This window comes from Pleurodeles waltl, chromosome 10 (assembly GCF_031143425.1).
Source record: "Pleurodeles waltl isolate 20211129_DDA chromosome 10, aPleWal1.hap1.20221129, whole genome shotgun sequence".
NCBI classification, from domain to species: Eukaryota; Metazoa; Chordata; class Amphibia; order Caudata; family Salamandridae; genus Pleurodeles; species Pleurodeles waltl.
In genome coordinates, this window is record NC_090449.1 from 249,312,750 (window position 1) to 249,339,541 (window position 26,792).

Here is a 26,792-nt window from a genome sequence, read left to right on the forward strand (position 1 = left end):
TTTATTCCAGGGATTCAGAATCAGTTAGCAGACAATCTCTCGGGATCACCAACAGATCCAAGAATGGGAGATTCACCCCCAAATAATAAACACTTACTTCCAAAAATGGGGAACACCACAAATAGACCTATTTGCAACAAAAGAAAACGTAAAATGCCAAAACTTCGCATCCAGATACCCACAGGATCAGTCTCAAGGCAATGCGTTATGGATGAGTTGGTCAGGGATATTTGCATACGCTTTTCCCCCTCTCCCACTCCTTCCATATCTGGTAAACAAATTGACTCAAAACAAACTCAAACTCATACTCATACTAATAGCACCAACTTGGGCAAGGCAACCTTAGTACACAACACTTTTAGACCTATCAGTAGTACCTCATGTCAAACTACCAAACAGGCCAGATCTGTTAACTCAACACAAACAACAGATCAGACACCCAAATCCAGCATCGCTGAATCTAGCAATCTGGCTCCTGAAGTCTTAGAATTTGGACATCTAGACCTCACACAAGAATGTATGGAGGTCATAAAACAAGCAAGGAAACCAACCACAAGACATTGCTATGCAAATAAGTGGAAAAGATTTGTTCATTACTGCCATGATAAACAAATACAACCCTTACACGCATCTGCTAAAGACATTGTCAGCTACCTACTGCAATTACAAAAGTCAAAGTTAGCCTTTTCATCCATTAAAATACATCTCACCGCAATTTCAGCTTATCTGCAAATTACGCACTCAACATCACTTTTTAGGATCCCAGTCATAAAGGCTTTTATGGAGGGTCTGAAAAGAATTATCCCACCAAGGACGCCACCAGTTCCTTCGTGGAACCTTAATATTATCTTAACACGACTCATGGGTCCACCGTTTGAACCCATGCACGATACAATATTTAACATGGAAAGTAGCATTTCTAATTGCCATCACATCTCTAAGAAGAGTAAGTGAGATCCAAGCATTTACTATACAAGAACCCTTTATTCAGATACACAAGCATAAAGTAGTTTTACAAACAAATCCAAAGTTCTTACCAAAAGTCATATCACCGTTCCACTTAAATCAAACAGTAGAACTACCAGTGTTCTTTCCAGAACCAGATTCTGTAGCTGAAAGAGCACTACATACATTAGACATCAAAAGAGCGTTAATGTACTACATTGACAGAACAAAACAAATTTTAAAAACAAAACAATTGTTCGTTGCTTTCCAAAAACCTCATACAGGGAATCCAATATCCAAACAAGGCATTGCCAGATGGATAGTTAAATGCATTCAAACCTGTTCTCTCAAAGCAAAAAGAGAACTGCCTATAACACCAAAGGCACACTCCACTAGAAATAAAGGTGCTACCATGGCCTTTCTAGGAAACATTCCAATGACTGAAATATGTAAGGCAGCCACATGGTCTACGCCTCATACGTTTACCAAGCACTACTGCGTGGATGTGTTAACAGCACAACAAGCCACAGTAGGACAAGCAGTACTACGAACTTTGTTTCAAACAACTTCAACTCCTACAGTCTGAACCACTGCTTTTGGGGAGATAACTGCTTACTAGTCTATGCACAGCATGTGTATCTGCAGCTACACATGCCATCGAACGGAAAATGTCACTTACCCAGTGTACATTTGTTCGTGGCATGAGACGCTGCAGATTCACATGCGCCCACCCGCCTCCCCGGGAGCCTGTAGCCTTTTGAAGTTGATCTTGAACATTTGTAAATTTGTAAATATATTGCTTTTAAACCACATTATGTACATACATATTTACTCCATTGCATGGGCACTATTACTATAATACACAACTCCTACCTCACCCTCTGCGGGGAAAACAATCTAAGATGGAGTCAACGCCCATGCGCAATGGAGCCGAAAGGGGAGGAGTCCCTCGATCTCGTGACTCGAAAAGACTTCTTCGAAGAAAAACAACTTGTAACACTCCGAGCCCAACACTAGATGGCGGAATGTGCACAGCATGTGAATCTGCAGCGTCTCATGCCACGAACAGATGTACACTGGGTAAGTGACATTTTCCATATATATATAATTTATTTTTCAAAAACAACACTGGTGAGACATTCAAAAAAGTCTATAAGTTAGATTAAAAAACCTTCCACCATCTTTTTGTGCACACATACTCTCATGTTGGTCTATCTCTACACATTTTCATTTTGCTCTCGTACTCTCACAAGTTTACCCACTCTCACACTGACACACATTTATATGCTCCTTTACACTTTCTTATAGATACATTCAGACCTGTACACTTTCATTCTTTCATTACCCAATCACACACTCATTCACTCCCATTCAAAAAGTGTGTGATATAATTTTACTTTCTTAATTTTCACCTACACAATCAAGTTACCCCTCTTTCATCTGTGTTCATTGACACTCCTACTCCATATTCTTGCTTACACTTGACATAGTTTCACGTGCATCCTTTCCTTGTTATTCTTGTATTTTCATGCTCTCAACTATTCACTAACATGATCAATTTTCCTCTGTCACTCAACTCTACACACATTAACATCCCCAGCAAAGAGCACATACTCAAATGGTACACCAATACATATGTATCTACTAATTCACACACACATTGACATACTTCGAGTCATTCACACCCTCATTCGCTCCCACTCCTTGACACACATTCACAATCACTCCCGTTCATAGACCATGGTATAAACACCTACACAGACAGATTCACATGTGTTCACACTATTTCACTCTCACGAAGTTGCGATTCACTGGAATGTCCTGTAATGTTGACAACATGGGAAGCAAATTAATGTGGAAAGTTTCTCTTTTATCTCATCTACAGTGTTGAAGAGGGTAGCTCTTTGAAGCCAGTAAAGATTGAAGGCTGGCATGGGTGGAGTAAGCCAGTCACCTATTTTTCCTGTTGTATGTCACCCATTTTCCTGTTATATGTCGCCCACGTAGTGATGTTACACAGGTGTTTTCAGCAGAGAATGCACAAAACAATGTAAAAAGTATCACAGTGCCAATTAACAACTTCTTTTTGCACCACATGTGCTCTTGCAAACGGCTAAGCTGTCTCTAGCAAGACCTAAAAGTATTTCAAAGGAACTAGGCATTTCCATTAAAGTAAATACGAACAAAATCTTTTAAAGTGTATCTTTACTTCTGAAAGTAATTTTGAGGAACAAATATTGACCCAAGTTCCCTTGCTATTTAGGCGGTTCTGCGCCGGTGATTCTAGTCCTTCCAGACCGCCTTTGTGCCATTAATTGTTCAGTTAGTCTGCCAACTAATACGTGCTCACCAGAGAGTCATTGTGTGTGTGTAATCATGCGACCATTTCTTATTCTGGTGAAAACACGGGTCAAAACAAACTTCAGTTCGTAACTTACAGTAATGCTCCTGATAGCATTAAGATTGCTGCTAAATGTGCTGTTTTCTTTTATTTTTTTTCGAATTCCTTCAGAACTGAAAATCAAGAGTTTATAGTCTGTCTTGTTTTTATCTATTTAGTGGAAAGGAAACCCAGTGGTGTTTCGTTAATCGTTGCAGCATATGCAAACAAACAACGTTTTTAGGGTTTTTTGTAGTTTTGCTACAATGGAGCAAGAAAGAGACTTTCACAAGCAAACCACTTGGCTTCGAATACTGGCCAGCAGGAAGGTTTGAGTACATCAGGTAATCATAGTACAATGTAGATTTTCCTAGTAATTTATGACGGAAAGTCTTAATTTTATTAAAGACACGGAGGCGAGTATTATGCTTCTCGATCTTGCTTTATTTTGAATAGCAGCAGTCAAGAAAACTACATTTCCCATGAGGCTAGAGGAACAGACAGCCAATGGGAAAAGAAAACGTATCGGCATGACCACCAATAATAACACCGAACATACTATAACCACTGTACTTGACTGCAACCAGCCCTCTTTCTTGATGCGAGGAGGCTAGTCTGTGTGAGAAAATAACGGAATAATAGAAACAACAATGGCAACTGCCAAAATGAGAGAACACAGTTCTTGGCAAAAGTTCATCCATGGCTTGAGGAGTGGGAAAATCCAGGAAGATGAGTGCAGCTTGTGTCGAACATTAGGTAGATGGAAGCTCAAACTTGGCGATGTTGGAGGTATCATCCGACGATCAGGAAGAGTTCTGAGATTGGCTGGATGTTGCTGTGGGAGGGAAGAAGAATCAACAATGATTAAAGAATCTGAGGTGGGATAATACTCGCCTCCGTGTCTTTAATAAAATTAAGACTTTCCGTCATAAATTACTAGGAAAATCTACATTTTATGGAAAGACCGGAGGCTCCTATAATGCTTTTTTAAAGCATGTTAATTATTATTGAAGTTGCTGTATGAATTGGTTTACAATAAAAAGTTCTGAAAAAACATAATCATTAGACCAGTCAGCCGATCTCCGAATGTCCTCTAGTCTGGAACCTACCCAAAATGCTTTGGAAGCCATGGCACCTCTGTAAGAGTGAGCACCAAACACTGACGTGTCTATACCTGCTAAAGTCATGACCCAGCGCACCCATCTGGCTAGAGTAGCGGATGATACGGGTTTATGGGGTTTGCGGAAAGAAATGAGGAGTTAGGATGAGGACGTTCTGAGGTTGGCTGTGCGGTCTTCGTAGACTTTGAGACATTGTCCTACACATAGTTTGGGTTGGTTCGGAAAATAAGGGTAAAACACTGAACTTATATTTGTTTTGGTACGTCTGTTAATAGTAAACAAAACACCTGTAGGGGAAAATTGACGGGGTGAAATATCGAGCGCTTTGACATCTGATAAACGTTTAATAGAGACTAAACATAGCAACATTGTGAGTTTGGCTGAAAGCATTTTTCGAGAAAGATTTGTATTGTCCTGCCATGAAATAAATAAGTTTAAGACAACATTGACATCCCATAGTTTAGAATATTTGGGTAACGGAGGGAAAGAAAACTTTACTCCCTTAAGAAGGCGGCAGATCAAAGGGTGTTCCCCAATCGGTTTTCCGTTGATGTGGGCGTGTTGTAGGGAAATAGCTGACCTATAAAGGTTGACTGTCCTGTAAGACTTACCTGCACCGGCCTGGGCAGCAAGGAAATTTATGATGTAATTTATATCGGTTGAAAAGGGATCGATATCCCTTCCCATAAACCAGCTTGACCAAAGAGACCATGCGGAATTGTATGCCTTCCTTGTGCCGGGAGCCCAGACGTTATTAATGAAGTCTGAAGCTTCTGTCGAAATCGCGATGGGAGGTTGGGAATGCCTGAAACCTTCCAGGCTGATAGTGGGAGCGTATTGTTGAGGATGGGGAGAACCAATAGGATTCCGAAGAAGCGAAGGGAAAATCGGAAGGAGAACTGGAGAGTTGATAGTTAATTCGAGGAGGGGGGAAACCACGCTTGAGATTGCCAAAAGGGAACTACCAGAATTAAAGAAGCTTTTTGGCGTCTGACTTGGGCGAGAACTCTGGCAATCATTAGGAATGGAGGAAGGCGTAATTGAGTGTGGATGACCAGTCTTGAAGGAAAGCGTCGGAAGCCAGAGCCGAAGGATCCGGGTGCCAACTGAAAAACAGAGGGAGTTGGGTATTTAGACGAGACGCACATAGGTCTATTTTGAAGGGACCCCATTTGTGAAAGAGAGTTTGGAAGACTGAGGGGTGACGTTTCCAATCGCTGGAATCTCTGAGAAAACGAGAATGCCAGTCTGCAACATCGTTGAGGGAGCCGGGAAGATACTCTGCCAACAGGGAAATTTCATTGCGAAGGCAATATTCCCAAAGGCTTTTTGCCAGATCTGCTAGGGGTTTTGATCTGGTGCCCCCTAAATGGTTTATGTAGCGGACAGCTGACACATTGTCCATGCGGAGGAGGATGGTACACTAGACTCTGTTTTTTGCGAGGCTTTTGATTGCAAAGGAGCCCGCAAGCATCTCTAAATAATTTATATGCAATTTGGACTTCTCTGAAGACTTGAAACCTCCAGTCGAGATTGCGCCACATCGGGCGCCCCAGCCCGTCAGACTTGCATCTTATTCTAACACAAGATCTGGGGCTGACGGAAAGATAGTCTTGCCGTTCCAGGCATCTAAATGGTCTATCCACCATTGGAGTTCTAAGCGGGACTCTTGGTCGAGATTGATGGTCTCTGAATAGGAAAGTCCTCTTCTGAGGCTAGCGCCTTGAGACCCGCACGGGTGAGTATCGCGCTTTATAAATGCTAATGATTTGATTTGATTTGAGGTGTCGGATTTTTAATCTTTGAAGGGCCCGATAATGAAGTGGACCGGGAAAAATGGCTTGAATTGAGGAGGCGAGGAGACCCACAACTCTGGCTAGGGAATCTGAGAGAGATTTGAGAGCTCTGAAGCAGTTCAGGATCTCTGATTTCGTGGATCTTACCTTTTGTTGTGGAAGCTGAAGGATAGCAGTCGAAGAATCGATTGTGAATCCCAAAAATTCTATTCTTTTTGAAGGAGTAGAGACAGATTTTTCTTTGTTGATAAGAAAACCCAATTGGGATAAGAGAGAACAGATAATTTAGAGGTGGCGTTGAAGGGAGGGACCGTCCTGGTGCATTAGCAGAATATCGTCTAGGTAAATGAGCAATCTGATTCCCAGGGACCTGAGGTGAGCCGTAACCGGTTTCATTATCTTTGTGAAGCACCAGGGTGCTGAAGAAAGGCCGAACGGAAGGGAGGAAAACTGGTATGTTCGTCCTTGCCATTGGAATTGGAGGAATTTTCTGTGGGATACGTGGATGGGTACGGATAAGTATGCATCTTGAAGGTCCAAACGAACCATGTCATCTTGAGGGAGAAGAATATCTCTTAAGTGAATAATGGTTTCCATTTTGAAATGTCTGTATACAACAAAGCGATTTGAAATTTCTTAAGTTGATGACTGGTCTTGATTTTTTGTTCTTCTTTTGGACTAAAAAGAGGGTACTGAGAAAACCGGAAGGATCCGGATGAGAAATCTGTATGGCTTGTTTGAGAAGAAGTGACTGAATTTCTGCTGAGATTAGGGGCGCCATTTCTGAAGAGAAAAAGAGGGGGGAGGAAGGGACTGTTGATGGAGAACTGAATAAAGTTCTATGGTGTAGCCCTGAACTGTGTTAAGTACACATGGGTCCGAAGTAATACTTTTCAATTTTTCTATGAAATGGCGGAGAAGGCCCCCTACAGGAGGAAGACCATAATTGGGGCTTACCTTGTTGGTAATTGAATCTGGAGCCACGTTGTCCACGACCACGGGTGCCTCTGCCACGCTGGGGATAGAACTGAGGTTTGTAGGATTGTGAGTCGTAGTTGGAATTCTAGGAGCCTCTAGATCCTTGTGATCGGAAAGAACGGCCGGTAAAGCGGCTCCTGCCTGTACCGGCCTTTCCAAAAACCCGTTGGTGGAACACTTTTTTAATAGATTGTTGTGCCTTGTCTATGGAGGCGAAAGTGGAGACAAATTTCCCTAAGTCTTTTATGAACGAATCCCCAAAGAGGAGTCCGTCTGCCTTTATGCCAGGGTCGATGAAAGCTAGATTGGCCAATTTAGGGTCTAATTTAAGTAAGAGACCTGTCCGTCTCTCGTGAATGATGGCTGAGTTGGCGTTGCCGAGGAGGCAAAAGGCTCTTTGAATCTACAAAGACAATTCCGAAGGATCAATGTCTATATTCTCGGTTTTGGCTGATTCCGCCATATCAAAGATCCTGGCCAACAGACCCACCAGATCTAAAAGTTTGTCCTGGCAGTTGCACCAGGCTTTATCGACGCCCTTGCGGGGATCTTTACCGAATTTAGAGAAAAAGGTAAGAAGGGATTGGTCAATAGAGGGGGTAGAGGTAATATTAGAAGAAAGGGAAGGTCTAGGACATTCAGATTTTAATTTGGCCCTTGTGGGTTTGTCTAGTGGGAGTCTTAATCTGGAGGAAATATAGTCGGCTACGTGAGAAGAAGGTAACCATTCAGAAGAGTTAGGGTGGTGAAGGAAAGAAGGGTTAAACATGGGATTTCCGTCTGGGTCCAGAATTTGTTTGGCTGTGAATGGGTTAGTAGGCAAATCAAATTTAGTTTTCTTGGGGGGAGGGGAGGATTGAGATTGGGAGCCCCATATATCTGTGTCATCATCTAGATCATCTAAGTCACCCATGTCATTGTCTGTGTCAGAGATGTGAGAGACAATAATCTTTTGTGGCGCAGCTAAAACATGTTTGGTCTTTTTGGAACATTTAAGTTTGGATTTCCCCTCCTTAGAAGGAGGCCTTGGAGGAGACTTGTCCTCAATCTGGGGTGAAGAAGTTTCACCAGTCGAACTAGCGCCATCAGGGGTGACTGTATTGTGGGCATTTTGGGCAGATAAATCCTTAATTTTTATTTTTCTGCATTCCCCCGCAGAATGGGCCAGTAAGGGTTTGGAAACCATATCCTGTATGGAGGATTGAAGGTTTTTAGTAATTTTGCCCATTGAATTAGTAATGGATTTTGCCACTGAATCATTAATAAAATTGTCAAGGTCTTGGTTAAAGACGTCGTCTTCATTATTTGAATTATCAGTCATGTTGTTGTGGGTGTAATTTGGAAGAGAAAGGGTTAAAAGTAGGGAACAGAGGCAGAAACAGAGAGAACACGCCCTCGGGGCGTTACCGGTGCGAGGTGGCGGGCTAGTTGTGAAGAGGTCGACGAGACGAGGCAGCTGGTGAAGCGGCACGGATATGGAGCAAAATGCTGCTGTTTTTCACAGAACGCACCCGTCTGAGGTAAGAGACGGAGCAACGGTGAAGCGCTGAACAGCAAAAGGCCGTTAGAACGCTTGCGCGTTCCTCAGAAAGGCCGGGGAAAGGGAGGCAGATACACGGGGGGAGCGCTATGACGAAGTTTAAGGTACAACGCGGCCGCGCAGAAGCAAAGCGCCATACAACAAATATTAAGAGCAAAAGCTAAACAGTAAATACAAAGAGAAACGCGCACATATAATAAATGCGAAAAGACTTAGAACACTTATCTTGGCTGCGAGCAGCAAGAAAGAGGGCTGGTCGCAGTCAAGTATAGTGGTTATAGTATGTTCGGTGTTATTATTGGTGGTCATGCCGATACGTTTTGTTTTCCCATTGGCTGTCTGTTCCTCTAGCCTCATGGGAAATGTAGTTTTCTTGACTGCTGCTATTCAAAATAAAACAAGATCGCGAAGCATAATAGGAGCCTCCGGTCTTGCCATAAAATTTACAAATCACTGGCACCCGCATAAGTGTCAGACATTTGAATGGCTAGGGATACTCAAGATGGAATGAATTATTTTGAGATCAGATTGTGTATTAGATTTATTAAATGCAAACCTAGTCTATACAGTTTCTACCTGTTTTCAATTCCTGTCCTTTCTCCTTTCTTTGCTTTTGTTGGTCTTTCAGTGGGTCAAACAATTATGCTAAAAAATAATCTCCGATCTGTAAAAGAGTGCCGGGGTCTACTGTAACGATGTTACAAATTGAGCATTGCTCCATTTTGGATTTGAACTCCATCTGCAGCAGTGTGAGGGTATCAGGCAATTCTACTTCACTGTTTAATAAAATGTTCACCCTCAGCACCGAACAATTTTGCAAATAGATTTATTGCCTCATTTATTATTTTTTCTTTCCATTTTTGTTGTCCTAGCTTTTTTTTTACTAGGTATGTATTTCACATACTCTGATCAAGAACAAAAAAATAGTGCCCATTGTCTCTGTTTCCATGGTAGAACGATCCTGTCAGCGATGTCCCCGTCTTCCCTGACTGCCTTGCTGCTACTGGCTGTGCCTTGCTTCTCATTGGATAATGGGCTGGTTCGAACTCCACCAATGGGGTGGATGTCTTGGGAGCGTTACAGATGCAACACCGATTGCAAGAGGGACCCTGAAAACTGCATCAGGTATAGTCTTTGTAAACAAAAAAGTTAATTCGAAATGTAATTGTCAGAAAGCTGAGTACTAGGTTTGTGGATCAGAGTGGCATTGAAAACGTTGAATTTTCTCAGTAGAGCAGCACACCCGACGAACAAGAATGCCATTTTTAATCTACACAGAATTATCTTCTCTCCTCTCCTTTTTCATTCTGAAACGGTGGTTTTGTGGTTGATGCATGTGATGGTGAGTCACACATCGTTTCAGACACTGGGCCTGTTAGTTACCGCTTTATTCACTCAAAGTATTCTCTGTGGATTTTTTTTTTTTTTTTTCTTTTTTTTTTTTTTTCTTTTCTTTGGTTGGTTAACAGCCCCACAATCCAATACAAGTCATTTTTATTTAGACATTTTTAACGGAATACACACAAAATATTTTCTTGCTGTTATGTATCTGTTTTTGCATAAATCCTGTTTATTTGGAATTATAGGAATTATTTTGCCATACTACATTGTTCTTTGGCACAGGTCAGTTGTATATGTGTGCTCTCAGTTGATTACATGTTAGTGACTGCATGTTTTTTTTTTTTTTTTTTCCCCAAGCAGAAAAGGTGGTAATAAAATCATATTGGGGCATTTCACCAAAACGTCTGTATTGCAATTATGCATTGGGGAGTTTGATGGCTACTCTGAAATGTCATTTGAATACATGCCCTGCTCATTGTATTTTTTTGTCCTCCTACATCACGGATAGGTCTACAAATTTCATGCTGTGACCCACGCTACATCCATATCTTTTTTTTATTTTTTTTTATTCATACAAGGCCGCTCGACCCTGGATCGAAAAAAATGCTCCAAGGTGTAATCATTGTACCATCTCATTTTGTCCACCCTCCAGTGCTCAACCAGTGACCATTCCTACTCAATGTACGTCTAGCCACATCTAATGAATATGTGTATCTTACAGAAACTGTCCAATCAGCAGTTGTTGGGGGGGTTCAGTTCTTATCCACTTTTACAAATTTCTCTTCTTGCTAACAGTATCAGATACAAAAGCATTTTTTTCTCATCCTTTCATCGATCTCCCATCATTTAAAAAAGACTAGGGTAGGGATTACCTTAATCTAAAATGTGAAGATTTCACTCCATTCAACGCTTACCCACATCACTCCAGTACATTGCCAGCTTTGGACAGTTTAAAAATGTGTGTATTGTCTGCTGTTGTTAGGCCACTCCTCCTGCACCTCATCTCCATGTTCTCTTTATCCTTTGACATCCTCGTCGGAGCCCAATAGCATTTGTGCAGGGTAAAGAGATGATTCCTTCTTAAAGTAGCTGGTCTGACAGTGCCATAAAGTAAGTTTAAAGATACTTGCGATACTTCTTCCAAATCCACATGTGCAAGTCCTTCTTTCAGAGCTCATCTGCTGGTTTCTATCTCTTTGTGGCAATAACCAGCTGCCAGTACCAGGATGATGCTTCATTTGTCCTTGATTTGGTGATTTGCAGATACACCTCCATCTGACATGTTCTACCTTCTGCCCTTTCTTGACTCCTTAGCCAGGGTAACCTTGGGAAGGACCCTTCAGATTTCTCCACCACTTGCCTCAATGGCAGCACCTCGATTTCTTACACCAGGTACCCCCAATGCCTAATCTTGTCCTTCCTGATTGGACAGCACAACTTGTCCTTCAAACACTCTGGCTGTCTAGGCAAACTTGCTGTAATAGGTGATCGCCAGCATCGCTCTGACTTCAAACTGCAATCTCGCTGCTGCCTGTGCTACCTTTAACCTCACTTTCTTTAAAAAATCTACGCCAACCAAACTTATACAAAAAAAAATCAGCATTCTTTATCATGCTGTTCAGCATCCTCCCCAGTGCATCCTTAACCAGCCTGTCTATCAACACCCCTGCATTTTTTTCAGCTGAATGTCCCATCAGTATAGCTGCAAGTCCAGTAACCCTATGCCCCTTTTAGTTAACTTTTCCCTCTGCTTTTTCCAGACTATTCTTTCTCCCTTGCAACCCAAAATAAAACTCGTAATGTTCCTTTGTGCTCTTTTCAGGGTATCCTTTTCAAAAGTCTAAGTTATATATTCAAACAGAAAAGTGTACTTTGAAAAAATCATCATCTTCTCTAACTTCATTCACCCACACAGTCAGTGGGAGATTCATACATCTTTTTAACAACACTCTAGTTTCCCAGCTGCAATTCCAATTCATGAGCTCTGTTTTTACATCATTCACCTGAAACCCAGAATATGACCCAAAAATCGCCACTTCCTCCTTAATCTGTTTCAGTGTCTCATCTACTTCGACTATATACACCATGAAATTGTCTGCTTATACGGTTACTTTCATCCCAAAACTGTTATAGGAGAATGGTAATATTCTTTTGTTGAGCCTCAGACTTTGTGCAAATGGTCCTATATACAAATTAAACAGGACTGTGGATAATGGACAGCCCTGTCTAGTACCACTTGCTCTGTTAATTTCCAATTGACCAGGAACCTTGATTTAGGTACTCTATAGATTGACTAGATAAACCCACAAAACTTATCACACAGCCTGATATGTTTAAATACTTCACACAAATAGCACCAATTCATCTGGTCATAGGCTTTGGCCGCGTTTTAATGTTCTTACCGCCAGTGGTAGTGAATTAGCCACAGCCTTATCGGTTGCCCCCAACAGCATGTGAGTTAGTTCAGGCAAATGCCTCCCTGGCACAAACCCCTTTTTGTCCTCCTCTGTCAACTGAGTCACTTGTTGAGCCAGCCGCCTTGCCATAACAGCAGCAAAGACTTTATAGTCACAATTCAACCGAGATATAGGTCTCCGTGACTCACAATTAACTACTGACTTCTTAGGCGTCAAAATAAGTCTGATGGTGGCCTCATTCCAAGTTGTTGAAGTCTGCCCCTTCCCCTCCTAAATTTCATTAAAAAGTTTTCTCCATACTGGAACTATCACCTCTCACATGCTAAAATATAACTAAGTTGGTATCAAATCTAGACCCTCTGCCTTCCCTTGCTTACTAGATATTATTTCCTGGGACAGCCTCTGCTGCAGCTCATTACTTAATTTCTTAAAGTTTTTCTCCTCAAGCCACTGCCTAATTTGTACTCTGCCTGGTGATTTCTTTTCCTAATATACATTCCTAAAAAAACTCAACAAAGACTTTACCAATTACTTCCTTTGTATTGCAGACGGTACCTGTACTTTCATCCCTTACCTCTTTTATGTACTACATATTCCAGTTTGCCTTTGTCTTCCACGCTAAACTTTTCCCACTCATCTCTCCATACTCTAAGCAACTAAGCTTACTTGCCTTCCACTTCTGTAAGGGTTCTCTTTCCCAAAAACATCTCAAGTTCCTCCTGAGTGGCTTGAAGTTCATCTTCTATTTTTTTTCGTTTTCCCATTACCAGACCGCTCTTTTCCAGCAGCCTTTGTAGCTCCCCAGGTCTCACTTCCATTCTACACACCTTCTCTGTTCTCGCCTCCTTACAATGACACTTCCAACATGTAATCTGCCCACTCAGAAAAGCTTTGTACACATTCCGTATTACATGGGACCTCGCTGAGCTTAGATTTACCTCAAGAAAGGTCCTTCATTTATATTTTTAATTCTGGATTTCCTCTTCCACACTCAGTATTTGCCTGCCCATCAGACTTCTCCTTTCTACCCTCTCTTCTTCCACTCTAAGTTCCATATATGCTATCGAATGATCAGATATATGCATTGGTCGGTGTTCAAAGCACCTCACCTTATCCATCGCCCTGCTGTCAATCAGGAAGTAGTCTGTGGGAAAAGTGCCCATCTTCCTTGGAATAGTATTTATACCCTCTTATCTTTCCTTCTCTCACTCTCCATGCATCCAATAGCCCCAAATCCTCTAACATGGAAGACAAGAAAGCATGAGATTTGGGAGAAGTCAGCATGAACTGGGGACCTGTCTAGTCCATTGTTCATCAGGACATAAAAATCCTCTTCTATCAATATAGGGGATTCATAATCCAATATGGCTCGAAACGCCTCCCTCATCAGATCCAGATCATTTACATTAGGCCCATAAAAATTACCCATACAAGACCATTTGACTTTTTCCTTACACTCACAATTACCCATCTCCTGTTAACATCTCAACCCCTGCGTCCTCCCTTACTAAACTCATCACTCCATTTGTGCAGCATGCCTGATCAGTGGAAATAACTTGCCCTACTCCGGGCTCTTTCTTGAAAAGTGGCAAAACATTCTTTCCTCAGGAGATTAGTTTATTTTAACATTGTAATCACAGTTGCATGGTCTCTAAGATCCTGTATCACCAATCGTTGTTTTCTGCGTACCCTCAACCCATTCACATTCCACGTCAGTAATGACCCTACCTGGTTTGCTGTCATACAGAGACAATCTGATCTTCTCATCCCTGTGTGTTCAATCAGACACATCCTAATTTGCATACATATATCTGGAGACTTTTTTTTTTCCTTTTCACCCATATGCTCCCCACACTGTGCACCCCATACCTCCACCTTACCCAGGGCCCTGCCCCCAGGGAACCCTCTAAATACTACTTTTGGCATTTTTCCGAATGTCAAATCTGAGCCATGTCTGTGGAGCTCTTACAGCAGCATATACTAACACTTGTGGGCCGCTCACTAGCTCTTATCCTTAATGTCTGAAATAAACTGGGCGACTTCCTCGGGTTCCCTGAAGATGTACATTGTATTTTTATACATAATCTTCAACAACTTTGGGAGCTTTATCTGAGGCTTTGCTCGCCTCTGTCAACTCTTGCATCTTCTTCCCCATTGTCCAGAGTCTGTCTAGAGAGGTCAGACTGTATACTGAATTTTACCCCCTACACGGGGAACATGCCAGCCAGCTAGGCGCTATGTCGGGAGGCTGTGTACAGGACTGGGCATGAGTGCAGAAGTGGGGCACCTTACATAATTTTAAAGGTTGGATGAGAAGTTGTGGTAAAGTGGAGTGTGATGAGCAGAGTGCACAAAGGTGCGAGAGGAGGCTAGAAGGGTGGCATCCTTACCAGCTCCCACGATGAATGAGCCCAGATGCTGGTCACTTGCAGCCCGCTTTGGTGCAGTGTGTCTCACCACAAGTCAAGCCAGACAGCGTCAGCACGTGTGAGCTGCATTGGAGCAGAAAGAAAGTTGTTGATAGAGACATGTTTGGCAGGGAACGAGTTGTTTAAGAACCAGGGTATCGATACTGTTAGTCAGCAGTATCCTGTGGGGCAGATGGTCGAAGGAGTGTAGAATCTGACTGGGGCTTAGAGTGGAGTGTGGAAAAAGGGAACGTTTGCTGATGAACCTTGAAGAAAACGTAGGAGAAGGTGAAGGTGGAGGTATAAAGACTGCAAAGTTGCTTGAGAGCACAAAGAACTGGCAGTGTACTCAGGTACAGTTTGAGGTCCGGAAATGTGGGGGAAACCAGGCTGGATAACAGTTGAGGGCTGTGAGAGGTAGAGGAGGGAACGTCAGGGTGGATAATGAGATGCAGAGACCAACACAAAGACATTCCAAGTCAGCCAGTAAAAGACAGCTAGCTCAGAGGCTAAATCAGAGAATAAGTAGTTCCCTGATTAAGAAAACTGCATCCCTAAGGTCCTGCTTCAAAGTTGACACAGAGTCCAAGAGGGTTAAAGGGCTAGAGGGTGTAAAGATCAGGGCAAAGATGGTGGAAATGGCTCAGAAGGGTACAGAGAAGAGAGGGAGTAGTGTGGGCCCAGTATTGGGAATGACATAAAAGTCAGAGAAAGGCTCGGGAGGGCAGAGTAGTAAGGGACTCAAAGATTCTGACATTTCTGTTTCCAAACAGAGGGGAATAGGTTTGCATTTCTTCTAGGGGAGGAGGCGGGTGGTGGTGCATGTCAACCAGGAAGGCCAGGAGGGTTGAGAAAAGCAGGGAGAAGGTGAATTGCGAAAGGTGTCCCTTGGTGCGTGGAGTTGTGAGGAGTTTGGAATTCATATGATTCTGCAAGATATTTCCCTGTAAATGAAGAAGGGATTTGAGATCCCAGTGGCTAATCAGAAAGGGATACAGGAGACCTATGAGATACTAGAGGAGAAGCTGGACAATTTGTCAGTGAGAACGGAGGTTCTTGAAAAAAAGGTTTGTGAGCTTAGTAATTCGACTGAGGCAAATACATCAGAGCTTCAGGCAATGAAACAAAAGAATACAGAGATGTTGGATAGAATGGGAAGACTAGAGAATAATACAAGCAGCAACCATATAAGGATTTTAAATGCAACTGAGGGGGAAAGAGGGGGGGGGGCTTGAAGGTGTTTGAGTTGCTAAAAAGTACAGTACTACCAGACAGTGCAGGATTTGACCTCAGCCATGAGATTCAGAGGGTCATTGGGATTTATTTAAACTGATGCAGGGGTGGGAGAAAACAAAGATAGATTCAGGTTAATTTTTTGATCTATCTGATGAAGGAGCAGATACCTGGTGCAGGGTTGAAAGCAAAGTCTCATGCTCTGCTCATTGTGGGTGGATGAGGAGTAATTACTGCTTCCTAAAGACCACTTCTCCACTTTCTTCCTGTGCACATACAGATTTGGACATTCCAAATTCAGTGTGATCGATCGACTAAACTAAAATTAAAATTGAACTCTGAGACAGTAAAAGACAAACCAGTTATCCCACTAATTTCTTCTTCTATGGTGGTGACATGGTGGTCAGGGTAGAAAGTTGTCTTGAACATTTTCTTTTATACAAAGAAAAAACTCACATGTCCAAATATTAGATCTGTAACCCAAAGCAAATCTGATAAAATGAATTAGGAATTACATATGGCTTAGGTGTTGTAATGGTGTAAGAAAATACCCCTTTTTGCGTGGTCACCCCCACATTTTGCTAGGTTCTATTGCCAGTTGTTGGACTCTGCATTCAGCATATATGCTCTGACCTCAGAAAATATGTTTCATTTGTATACATCTAATTGGCATATTTAACTTACCTGTAAGTCCCTAGTGTATGGTACAAATTGTACCCCGGACCTGTAAGTTAAATATCACTAGTGGACTGCACCACTTATTCGGTTACCACAAAAGTGAGAAGGTAAAACAAGTCTCCAGGCCTGTTTTAAAACTACACTTTCAACCTGTCTAGATAAACCTTTTGACAGGCCTAAACCTTCCTTTAAATACTTATGTCACCCCTAAAGTAGGCCTTAAAACCCCATGGTAATTTAAAGTAAGTCATGTAAAACAAAGCTTTTTTCACTGTAGCAGGTCTGTCTCTCCCATAGGCTCACACTGGTTTATACAATTCCATATAATACATGCTAAATTCTGCATGGGAGTAGCTAGAAAAGTTGTTCAATCCAAAGTTACGATAAACTTGGGCTTTATACTGATATTAAGGAACAGACACTTTAAAAAAGTATCCCTTTCTGCCCAAAACCAAAAGGCTTTCCTGCCTGTTTCCAGCTGTCACCCAGCTCCCGATGACTCCACTGAAGTGAGATGTGGATTACTCCCAGACAGTGGACAAAGAGCTTTGCGTACGTGGAGATGTCTTCTTTGAGTAAGACGGCCTGGTGGCAATGCCCGGGCCTTTCCTGAGCTTCAGTGGATGCCTGCAATGTCCCTGACAGATGTAGCTCACACTGGGGCCTACCTCCCTTTTGTCTTTTTAGTCAGGCTGGCTCCAAACCCAGTGGGAAGAAGAACGGCCTCAGTGCTAGTTTAGAGTGACTTAAGGGAGGGTTTGCCCATTTTGATTGCCAGTCCTCTGTGTGGGTATAAGGAGCTCTGTGCCAAGGGAAGAAGAGTTCTGCCATGTTGGTTTTGGGTAGAGAAGTGCAATGAGGAATACTTTGCTGCCAGGCAAACATGAACCCCTGCCATAGTGAGTCAGGTTGTCCTTTAGAACTTTTTCATTATTGTTTAAGGAGGGATCAGGAGAGCACCCTACCCGTAAGCTAGTGCCAGCCTTAAATGTGGCACCCCGAAACACATTTTTTAGGACACTACTGGACCTGTGACAGACAGAGGAAGGGCTGGGCTGCCCTTGCTATAAAGAGACCTGTGGGGAGAACCCCAACTATTAGACAAGTCCTATTTGTACCGAGGACAAAGAAGTGGACTGCAAAGTTTGGTTGCCTGACCTCTTAAGCTACAGAGACACAAAAGCTTCAAGAAGCCCACTTTCCTGAAGGGACCTAGCTGACCAGTTTCAACTGGACCTGCCCTGGACCCTGCTAGTGCCTTCTGTTGGAGTGAGTGCTGATCCTCAAGTGCTGTTCCTAAGGTCCTGGAACCCTTGGATGGTGTCCGACTGTTCTCTTCCTGCCTAAACGTAGAAATCTGGGACTTAGAAACTTTTTGCAAACTTTCTGCCTGGAGAACCATCGAGGGACCGTAACCAGCCCGCCAACTAATCTGCCTAATGTGCATCGCCAGTAGACCTGACTATGTCAAAACTCTTGCTTAGTTCTTCTCAGTAGCAGTAAATTAATTTCCGTGGGCCAGAAGTCAGTCGGAAGCCAATTATGTTTTCTGCTACAGCCAGGAGAGTTGGTCCACTGAGTCTTAAGTCAGAAGGTAGAAATCTTCAGAGAACCTGACGCCTAGTAGCATCTAATCAAAAGCGATGACTTCCTGTGCTTGAACTCTGGACTCTTCCCACCTTCATCAGCGACTTCACTGAGACTTCGTCAATCCAGCTTCCATGAGCCAGTCTTAGGATCCAGTCTACAGTCTTACCCCGCTGAAGATTTTCCCTTCTCTAAAATGTTGTCAGATCATCCATAGTCCTTGAAGCTGCAGTGATAACCAAGTCAGTGCTTAATTTGTGCTTGTTGTTTCCGGTGCGGAGCACTGGTACTTAGTGAGGGCCGGAGCTTAGTTTTCTGCATCCGGCATTTACTGCAAACGACTCATATGGAAAGGTGGAGGAAGAGAAAAATGAAAAAGCGTTCAAAAGGAGAGAGCAGAAAGCTGCAAGGGTGAGCTGAAGAGGCAGGGAGTACTCCGGCTGTGAATGGATTGAAGAGGCCCGAGAAGGCTTTAGGATTATGCTGCCTTAATGTTCTGTGTTTGCACATTTATTTGCAGCAGCCGCGTGTTTCACAGGAGAGTTTTGGACACCGGCTCGTTTTTATTTACAAATTAAGCACTGAACCAAGTGCCATCATAGGTGATAATGATGGGGTTCCCCATTCCACAGTACAGTGGATCTGTCTGCTATGGGAAGGAGGCCTCAAATGCTCTCGACTCTTTTGGAAGACATAGGAAGAGTCAGTGCATAGGTTAAAAGCGGCGGAGTGAATGTGGAGTCTGTGTACAACACCATTATAATAAAATGTGAGAGTCCTACCAAAGTTGTGAGCCTTTTTGTTTACAAAACCCTTCAGTAACATCTCAGAATATACATACAGTAGAAATGGGATCAAAAGTATAAAAAAAAAAGCTCAGTAATTAAGTACAAAACACTGACAAAGCCTGGGTCCCGATTGTGAAATTATATCCTGTTTGTTCCTAAAAGCGAGAAAATGCTAAATTATGCCAATGCAGTTACAACAATGGACAGGTTGAAATAATTGTTGCCGTCTGTACTGGTTAGGATTGCTAACTCAGAAAAAGTGACAGTTGAATGTAGTGCGACAGTGACTCGAAATTGCAGTTTGGGAAGTGGAGTACCAGGTTCCAGGAAGTTCAGAGTGCCTGCTGGTGTAGGGTTAGATGGTTGTGTTGGTGTCAGTACCTTAGAATGAGGGTGCCTAGAGCATGTGGCTTTAGAGGCTGTGGGTCACTGACACTTCCCTGCTGGGGAACCAGTCTTAATGATGAAGGAAGATGACTGCCGGCTAACATGAACGTGCAGCCTCTGTTTATCGAGGCAGCCCTCCTCTGGTATTTGACGGATAGGTAAGGCAAAGGGTTTGTACCTTTTGACCTGTTGAGCTGCCTAGAGGTGTGCTTGAAGACAAAGGCAGCAGGGTGGACCAAAAGAAGTGTAAATGAGCAGCCCTCATCTCTGTGTTCTGAAAGCACCAGTGGATGCGGGTTTCAGTTTTTTTGTGGCAAAGAGGTGTTTATAAAGCTGGAGGAAAGTTGCAATTTAAATTTGGGAGAGAATGAATACATACGACTCGATTCCTTGTGTGCAAAAGGCCGCTTTATTGGAACAGGTGCCCCTGACCCCCCCTAGGCCTTTGCCTTACAAAACTAAAACCTCACTAGACAATGAAATAACCTAACCCCTACCCCACCCTCCACCCCACCCTCGTTCTCTCTTTCCCTTCTCCTCTTGTTTCTTTAATTTTCCCCATCCTACCCTCTACTTTGAACCTGTCCTCTAATGAGCAGTCCCCTGCCTATCATGTCTAAGTAATGCTCCTTCCCCCTCTATTACCTAAATTGCCCTGCCAACTCCGTCCTCCACCTGAGCTTTTAATATCTGCCCTGCAGCTGCCACCGCCACCAAGAAAAGTCCCCGACTTTCCTGCCCCCCCAGGGCTCCTTAAATAGTGCTTTAACCTGCTCCTTCAGCTGCAACAAATAGAACTCCATCCCCACAAATGAGAGATGAACCCCATCGTCCCGAAAAAACTCTGAGTCCTCGAAGTGTAAATCCGCGTGTTCCAAAAAGGTAAAACCTTTCTCCACGCAAAAGCCTTTCATTTCCTTGTTGAATTTCCTCCTGGCCCTTTCTATAGCCCCCGGCTTCTTGGCCCCTCTCCAAACCCGACGCGGAACAAAACCCGTGAAAATCACATGACAGCCCCTCCACTGTTCTAACAAGACCTGCAATTCTCTCTTCATAACTTTCATAAGATTAAGCCCTGTGTTGACCACTAAGTCGTTTTCCCCTAAATGAATACACACCACATCAGGACAATGGCCCTTCCCCTTAATCGCCTGCAAGCGCGGCAAAAGCTCGCTCCATTTCATCCCCCCCTTTCCCAAACCAACGGACGCGGTATCTCACTGGGTCCAGACCCAAATTGTCCCCAAGAACAGTTCTCCTCGCTTGGCGCTGAGCCCATTTAATAAAAGAGTGGCAGATCATCCATATGGACAGGTACTCCGCTTCCGGACCCAGGACCACACCTGAAAATAAAAAAGGAAGTAAAGACACATACCCATTGCAAACCAGTCTCCATTCCTCTCACATATCTCAGAAAGCAATCCGAACGCCACCTGCTCAAAGCCTTCAACTCCTCCCGGCCCCAACCTTTATTTCCTGCTTCTGTTGCATCCCCTATTCGAAAAGAATGAGTTCCAAAACGTGAGGCATCCAACCCTAGGCGAGACAAACCCTTCCGCAATACGCCTAAAAGCTGGAAAGGCTGTAACCCGAGTCCCGTCGGCGTGACAGAAAACCGGACCATCTAGAGGCCCTCCCTCCATGCGCAATTTCCTTTCCAATAACCCCGGACTTATAGACCGGGCGGGATAGCGTCGTAGAAAAACCGTTGCCCCGCCACCTTTCTGGTCCGTTTTCGACTTTCTAATACCCACAACCACACCTTCCTCCACCGGCTGAACCTCGCTCCACAGAATACCCAAGCGCCCAGGAAGTCCCAGCAACTCCGAAACCCTGAAGGCCCCAAAAAACAACCAGGACATTAAAGTCTGGAAAAGCAGTGCTTCGCCAAGTTGTGGCATATGTCCCCCAAAACCGGGAACAGCCGCTTTAACAGCGCCACCGATATTGGACGTCTCACTCGCCCAGTAACCCCTAATTCCCTTGCCCATGCGTCGAGGATCCTCTGTCCCAACTCCCCCCGCAGATGGAGGGTACCCCCACAAAAGCTTACCCATAAACCCCAGCGCCGCTAACTTACCCGCTATTGTAACTCTTGTTTGACCTTTCTCGATCAAACCCATAATAAATTGAACTACATCCTCTACTACCTCTTCCTGCCTCACCCGTCGCCGTGCCCCGGATCCTAGGAACTCCTCCCAGGCTCGCGCATGCTCCTTCCTTGTAGACTCCGCCAAGGAATTCATAACCAGTCATAGCATCCTGCCGTACCTACTCCCCACATCGACTCGGGCATGCGAATCCTGCGAAGCGCCACCCCCGTGGCTAATCCATGGAACCGGTCCCACTGGGAACGAGACAAAGCATCTGCAATGTCATTGTTAACACCCGGCACGTGCCTCACTCTGAAATATATATCATTTTGCAGGCATTGCAGCACGAAAACGCGCATCAATTGCAAAACTCGCGCCTCCTGCGCTGTTTGTCGGTTCACCATCTATACAACCGCAAGGTTGTCCACACAAAAAAGAACCCTCGAGTGTCTAAGCTCAGATCCCCACAAGCACACCGCTACAACCAGCGGAAAATGCTCCAGAAAAGCAATACTGTGACCCCCATTTTTCCATTCAATCGGCCACTGCTCCGTACACCAACACCCATCCCAATAAAGCCCAAACCCCGACGACCCCGTCGCATCGGAGAACAGCTGTACATCCCACTCACAGTCTCTCCACTTTCTCAATGGAATTCCGTTGAATGACTCCAAAAACTTGACCCACATTCGCAGGTCCTTGCGGACCCCCACCTGTAACCGCACGTGATGATGTGGCAACTCCCGACCCGATAACGCCAACGCTAACCTTCTGCAAAACGTCCGTCCTGCTCTTACCACATGGCAGGCAGAATTCAGATGTCCCAACAACACTTGGACACCCCGCACCGTCACCTTCCGCTTGCTCAACATTTCATTGATTCTGTACACCATGTCTCGTTTTTTGTCCAATGGCAACTGTGCCTGCCAACCTGCCCAATTCAATTCCTAAAAATGACAGCGCCGTACATGGCCCCACTGTCTTGTTGGGAGCCAAGGGCACACCTAGGTCTCCCATAATTTCCACAAATTGGCCTAGCACCGCCGCACAACGCGGGCTGGCCACCGGTGCCGCAAAAAATAAATCATCCAAATAGTGTGTCACCCCTTGGTGACCCGTTATGTTCACAAAGATTCACTGTAACGCCGTACTGAAACATTCGAAAAGTGCACAGGAGCTTGAGCACACCATGGGAAGCGCCTTATCCACATACCACTCTCCTTGAAATTGTATGCCCACCATCTCAAAATCTGCCGGGTGAACGGGAAGCAGCCTGAAAGCAGATTAATGTCAGTTTTTGCCATCAGCGCCCCTTGGCCCAGGTGTTCCACCATAGCGACCGCCACATCCACGGATGCGTAAGATACCTTAGTGTACGCTTCCGGTATGAAATCATTGACCGACGCACCTTCTGGCCACGACAGGTGATGTATCAGCCTGAACTGGCCACTCTCTTTTTTGGGCACTACTCCAATAGGTGACACGATGAGGTTCGGCATCGGCCAATCTGAAAAAGGGCCAGCCATGCGACCCTCCGCCACCTCTTTCGCCAACTTTTGCCAAACCAACCCCTCCTTAACGCATACCGAACGCAGATTCTCAGCCCACCGACGCTCGCGAGGCCCCTCGTACCCCAGCCGAAATCCGACGCGAAATCCCCGGAAGAGCAAATCCGCATCCCCCGCTCTGTCATACTGCGCCAAGTAGGATTCGAGCCGCTTAACCGGAGTATGAGCCCTTTCCCACAACCCCTTGCCGCTGACCATCCCTGCCCCCCATAGTTTGGGGTTTGCCCGCTGCTACCGTACTGCCCCTGTGCCCCACCCATGCTGGCGGCACTCTGCTGGCCACTGCAGCTTGTAACCGGATGGCGTCCTGCGCACTTCGAGCACTCGTGCCAGAACTTACAATATTCCCTAGTGCAAGCCCTTTGTTGTAATCCCAACATGCCCCAGATCGACGGGACCTAGAAGTGTTGGATCTCCCCGGGCTAGAGCCCCCAGACCCCCTCTCGAAAGGGCCGATAAGTTATAGGCAATCCACTTGCCGTGAAAACAGTTTTCCCAAATTTTGCCGGGACCATGGTGTGTTGCCACAGATCTGAATCAATCTCACCCCACTGAACCCCGGGGTTCGCGGCCATGCGTGCCCGGAACTCCTCGTCGTATTGCCTCCACGCGTAACCCCCATAATTGAGGTGAGCTTTCCTGATAATATCCATATACTTAAACAAGGCCACCGCCCTCTCAGGAAAACGCTCACAGTACACACTAGCAAAAATCAAGAAGGCAGCCGTCCAATTTTTTATATTAACCGGCACCTTAGGCCTTTTTTGAGAGCTCCCACTCCTCTTCCTTAGAGCCCTCCTTCGCCCTCACCTCCCGGTGCAACAGTTTTAGCACATCCACATATTCCCCTTTCCAAATTTTCTCCTTTGTGGATTGCATCAAATGCGCCCCCAACGGCTTCGCTGTGCCCATATAAGGCAACTTAACTCTTTTGGGGGCCGGCTCCCCTTCCTTCTCGTCTTTCGCCATCCCCATTTGCCCTGTGCGTTGAGTATCGCTACCTGACGGTCCGTCCCTACTCCCTTTCCCCTGTTCAGCATCTGTCCCCCCCCTCCTTGACAGCACCGGCCTCCGTGATCACCCCGTGTCTTGCACGTACACACCTTTCACCAGGCGCACCAAATCCTCTCTCGCCTCCGATGCTACAGAAATCAAAGAACACGATGACTGCTTACCTGGAGAGAGCAGCGGTGGCCGCTCCTGAACCGACCGCGCCTCCACTCCAGCCCGTTCCTTCACTCGTCCGCTCCTCTCCACCTGTAACGACTTAGGGACAGGGTTAACGTCCCCCCGCCCCTTCCCGCGCTCCCACCACTCCACCTCTGTCTCACTGTCAACCAGCTCGCCCTCTTCAAAACTCACATCCGACTCGACCCCGTGTTTCCCAACCTCACTCTCAGCACCATTCTTACTGCATCCACTGCAAACTTCACAGCTTGCCGACCCTACTCCCCTCCGCCGTCGCATACCTGACGGGCCCGGACGTTGTTCCCCCCGGGCACCTCTTTGGGGGGCGCAAGACCTACTCCACCACACCACCCTGAAGGAACTTCCGCAGCCTCCTGCTGTTCTCCTCGCCATCCTGCAGATGTGATCCGGCCGGCCGCACCAGGCCTCACCTTCTCTTCTTCCCAGGGTGACCGAGCCGCGCTGTGCTCGTCTAGGTCCTCTTCATCAAAATCCAAAGTGTCCTGCCATATAAGGTCCGGTGTGCCATAAGGTGAAAAATCCTCCACTACCCCCCAGCTCCTCAAAACCCCCTCCTCCTAAAGGATGGATGCCCCCCCACCAGTTTTGTCACCACCCACTGCTTCCTTCCTGCCCTGGCCCTTATACACCTTCCTAGCCCCCCTGAATTCCTGGCTGCTAACCCTTCCTCGTCACTGCTGCTCCATTGCAGCATAGTCGGCCATTTCTGGGAAATAGGAACTTTTGGGTCCCTGGGGCCCCTCATCTCGCCACCTAATCCTTGGCCCCCATCCCCCTCTGCTTCACTCGAACTGGCCCCCCCGCCCTACACCAGCAGTACGGGGACCACTGATGGAATCACCCCGCTGCCCTCCCCCTCCCTCCCCTTCCTTGCTCCCACAAACTCCTTGGGCCTACCGGCCCTCGTATTACTTTTTGAAACTCCCACTTTTGTGGGAGAGCGCACCGCTATCGGGGAACCTCTCCCCTTGTGCGCCAAACCCAGCGGCTGCAGCGTTGCCCGAGGGCACCCCGCCCCCGGGGAAGACCTCGGGCCTCCGCCTCCATGATTCCTCTTCCCGTCCCACCCATGTCCCTCCCAGGGCGCGCCCTCCCTACTCGAGCTGCCCGCCCCTTTCCCACCTCTCCTCACCTTCAAACACGCAGCTCCAGCGTGCAGTGGCGAGCACGCCATAACTGCCGGCGCGACAGGCGGCCAAGCGCCAGGGCGTCCTCCCTCAGCAAATCGAGACGGCCGGCCTTCCGAAGCAGCGCCAGGGCCGCTCGCACCTGCTCATCCTGGGACATTACGCTGGACTCCCACGATGCTGTGAAGGCCGCAGCAACAAGTAAGTAGGCACCGCAACCCCACAATCCTAGGCTTCAGACGGTTTTGCACCTACAGCGCTTACCGCGATCGGCTTCGACTATTCTTTTTGATCGTTGTTTTTTTTTTTTTTTTTTTTATATCTACGCCCAAACCGACAAAAATGCAAAAAACACATGCAGCACTGCGAAAAAGAACCCTGATGCACTAGCCCACCCTGGCCACCAGGTCACCTTTCGCAAAATGGTGACGGTGGCCACAAAATGTCCGGCTTTATTTCTGGACCACCCATCAAGGTAGACAGCCCCGGGGCTCAACCGAGTCGAGGGAGAAACCATCTCGCCCAAAGATCCCAGGGGGGTGGGGGGGGCTCCTCGTTCCTCCTCCTCCCCCCCGGAATCCCCATTCCAGGACTTTACAGTTCAACAGCGGCCTCTGTCATTCTGAATGTATAGAATCCTTGGAGTCACAAATCCTAACAACAAAGTTGGATTAGAGTTTCCTCCTCAGAGCGTTTTTCTTTTGGAGGAGGGTGGGGAGGAGGCCCCATCCTATCTTCTTACGAGAATGCATTGTGTTTGCTATTGCCGTATTGCAGTTTTCCACGTACACCCTCCAGGCACCTGCTCAGACAAGGCCAAGAAACGAAAGAAAAGTGACAGTTGGCATCAGGCATTCTCGACCCTTCATATGGTACCTTCGCTAACACAGATTTTTTTGCCACCAGGCAAGAGTAACAGCAGCATGTTCCAGTGTTTCCAGTGCACGTTATCCTCACAAACATTCCCAAGCATACCAAAAACAAACTCAAAGTGGCCTCCAACTGATTCAGTTGACTGGATTTCACCTGTTGAGGTAATTAGGCTTCACCAGTAACCACAGTTACTGTGCCTCCCCACCTGGAACTGCGGACACCAGCCAGAACCCGTGCAGGAGAGGCTGAAGAGTGGGGGATACAATTTCGAGAATACAGGATGTAGAGAGCAATGGACTGTCTCTCGTTGTTGGGAACACAAA

The 26,792-nt window shown here is 45.6% G+C and overlaps 1 protein-coding gene across 2 annotated transcripts in view; it reads left to right on the top strand.

The window, feature by feature from the left end:
- Positions 1–26,792, top strand: part of LOC138261408 (alpha-N-acetylgalactosaminidase-like) — a 120,794-nt gene that overhangs the window by 32,343 nt on the left and 61,659 nt on the right. For both annotated transcript variants that reach the window (XM_069210333.1, XM_069210332.1), the window contains one exon: positions 9,715–9,885. In XM_069210333.1, the coding sequence (XP_069066434.1) occupies positions 9,731–9,885 (155 nt within the window). In that variant the 5' untranslated portion in view covers positions 9,715–9,730. The remainder of the gene's footprint in view (positions 1–9,714; positions 9,886–26,792) is intronic.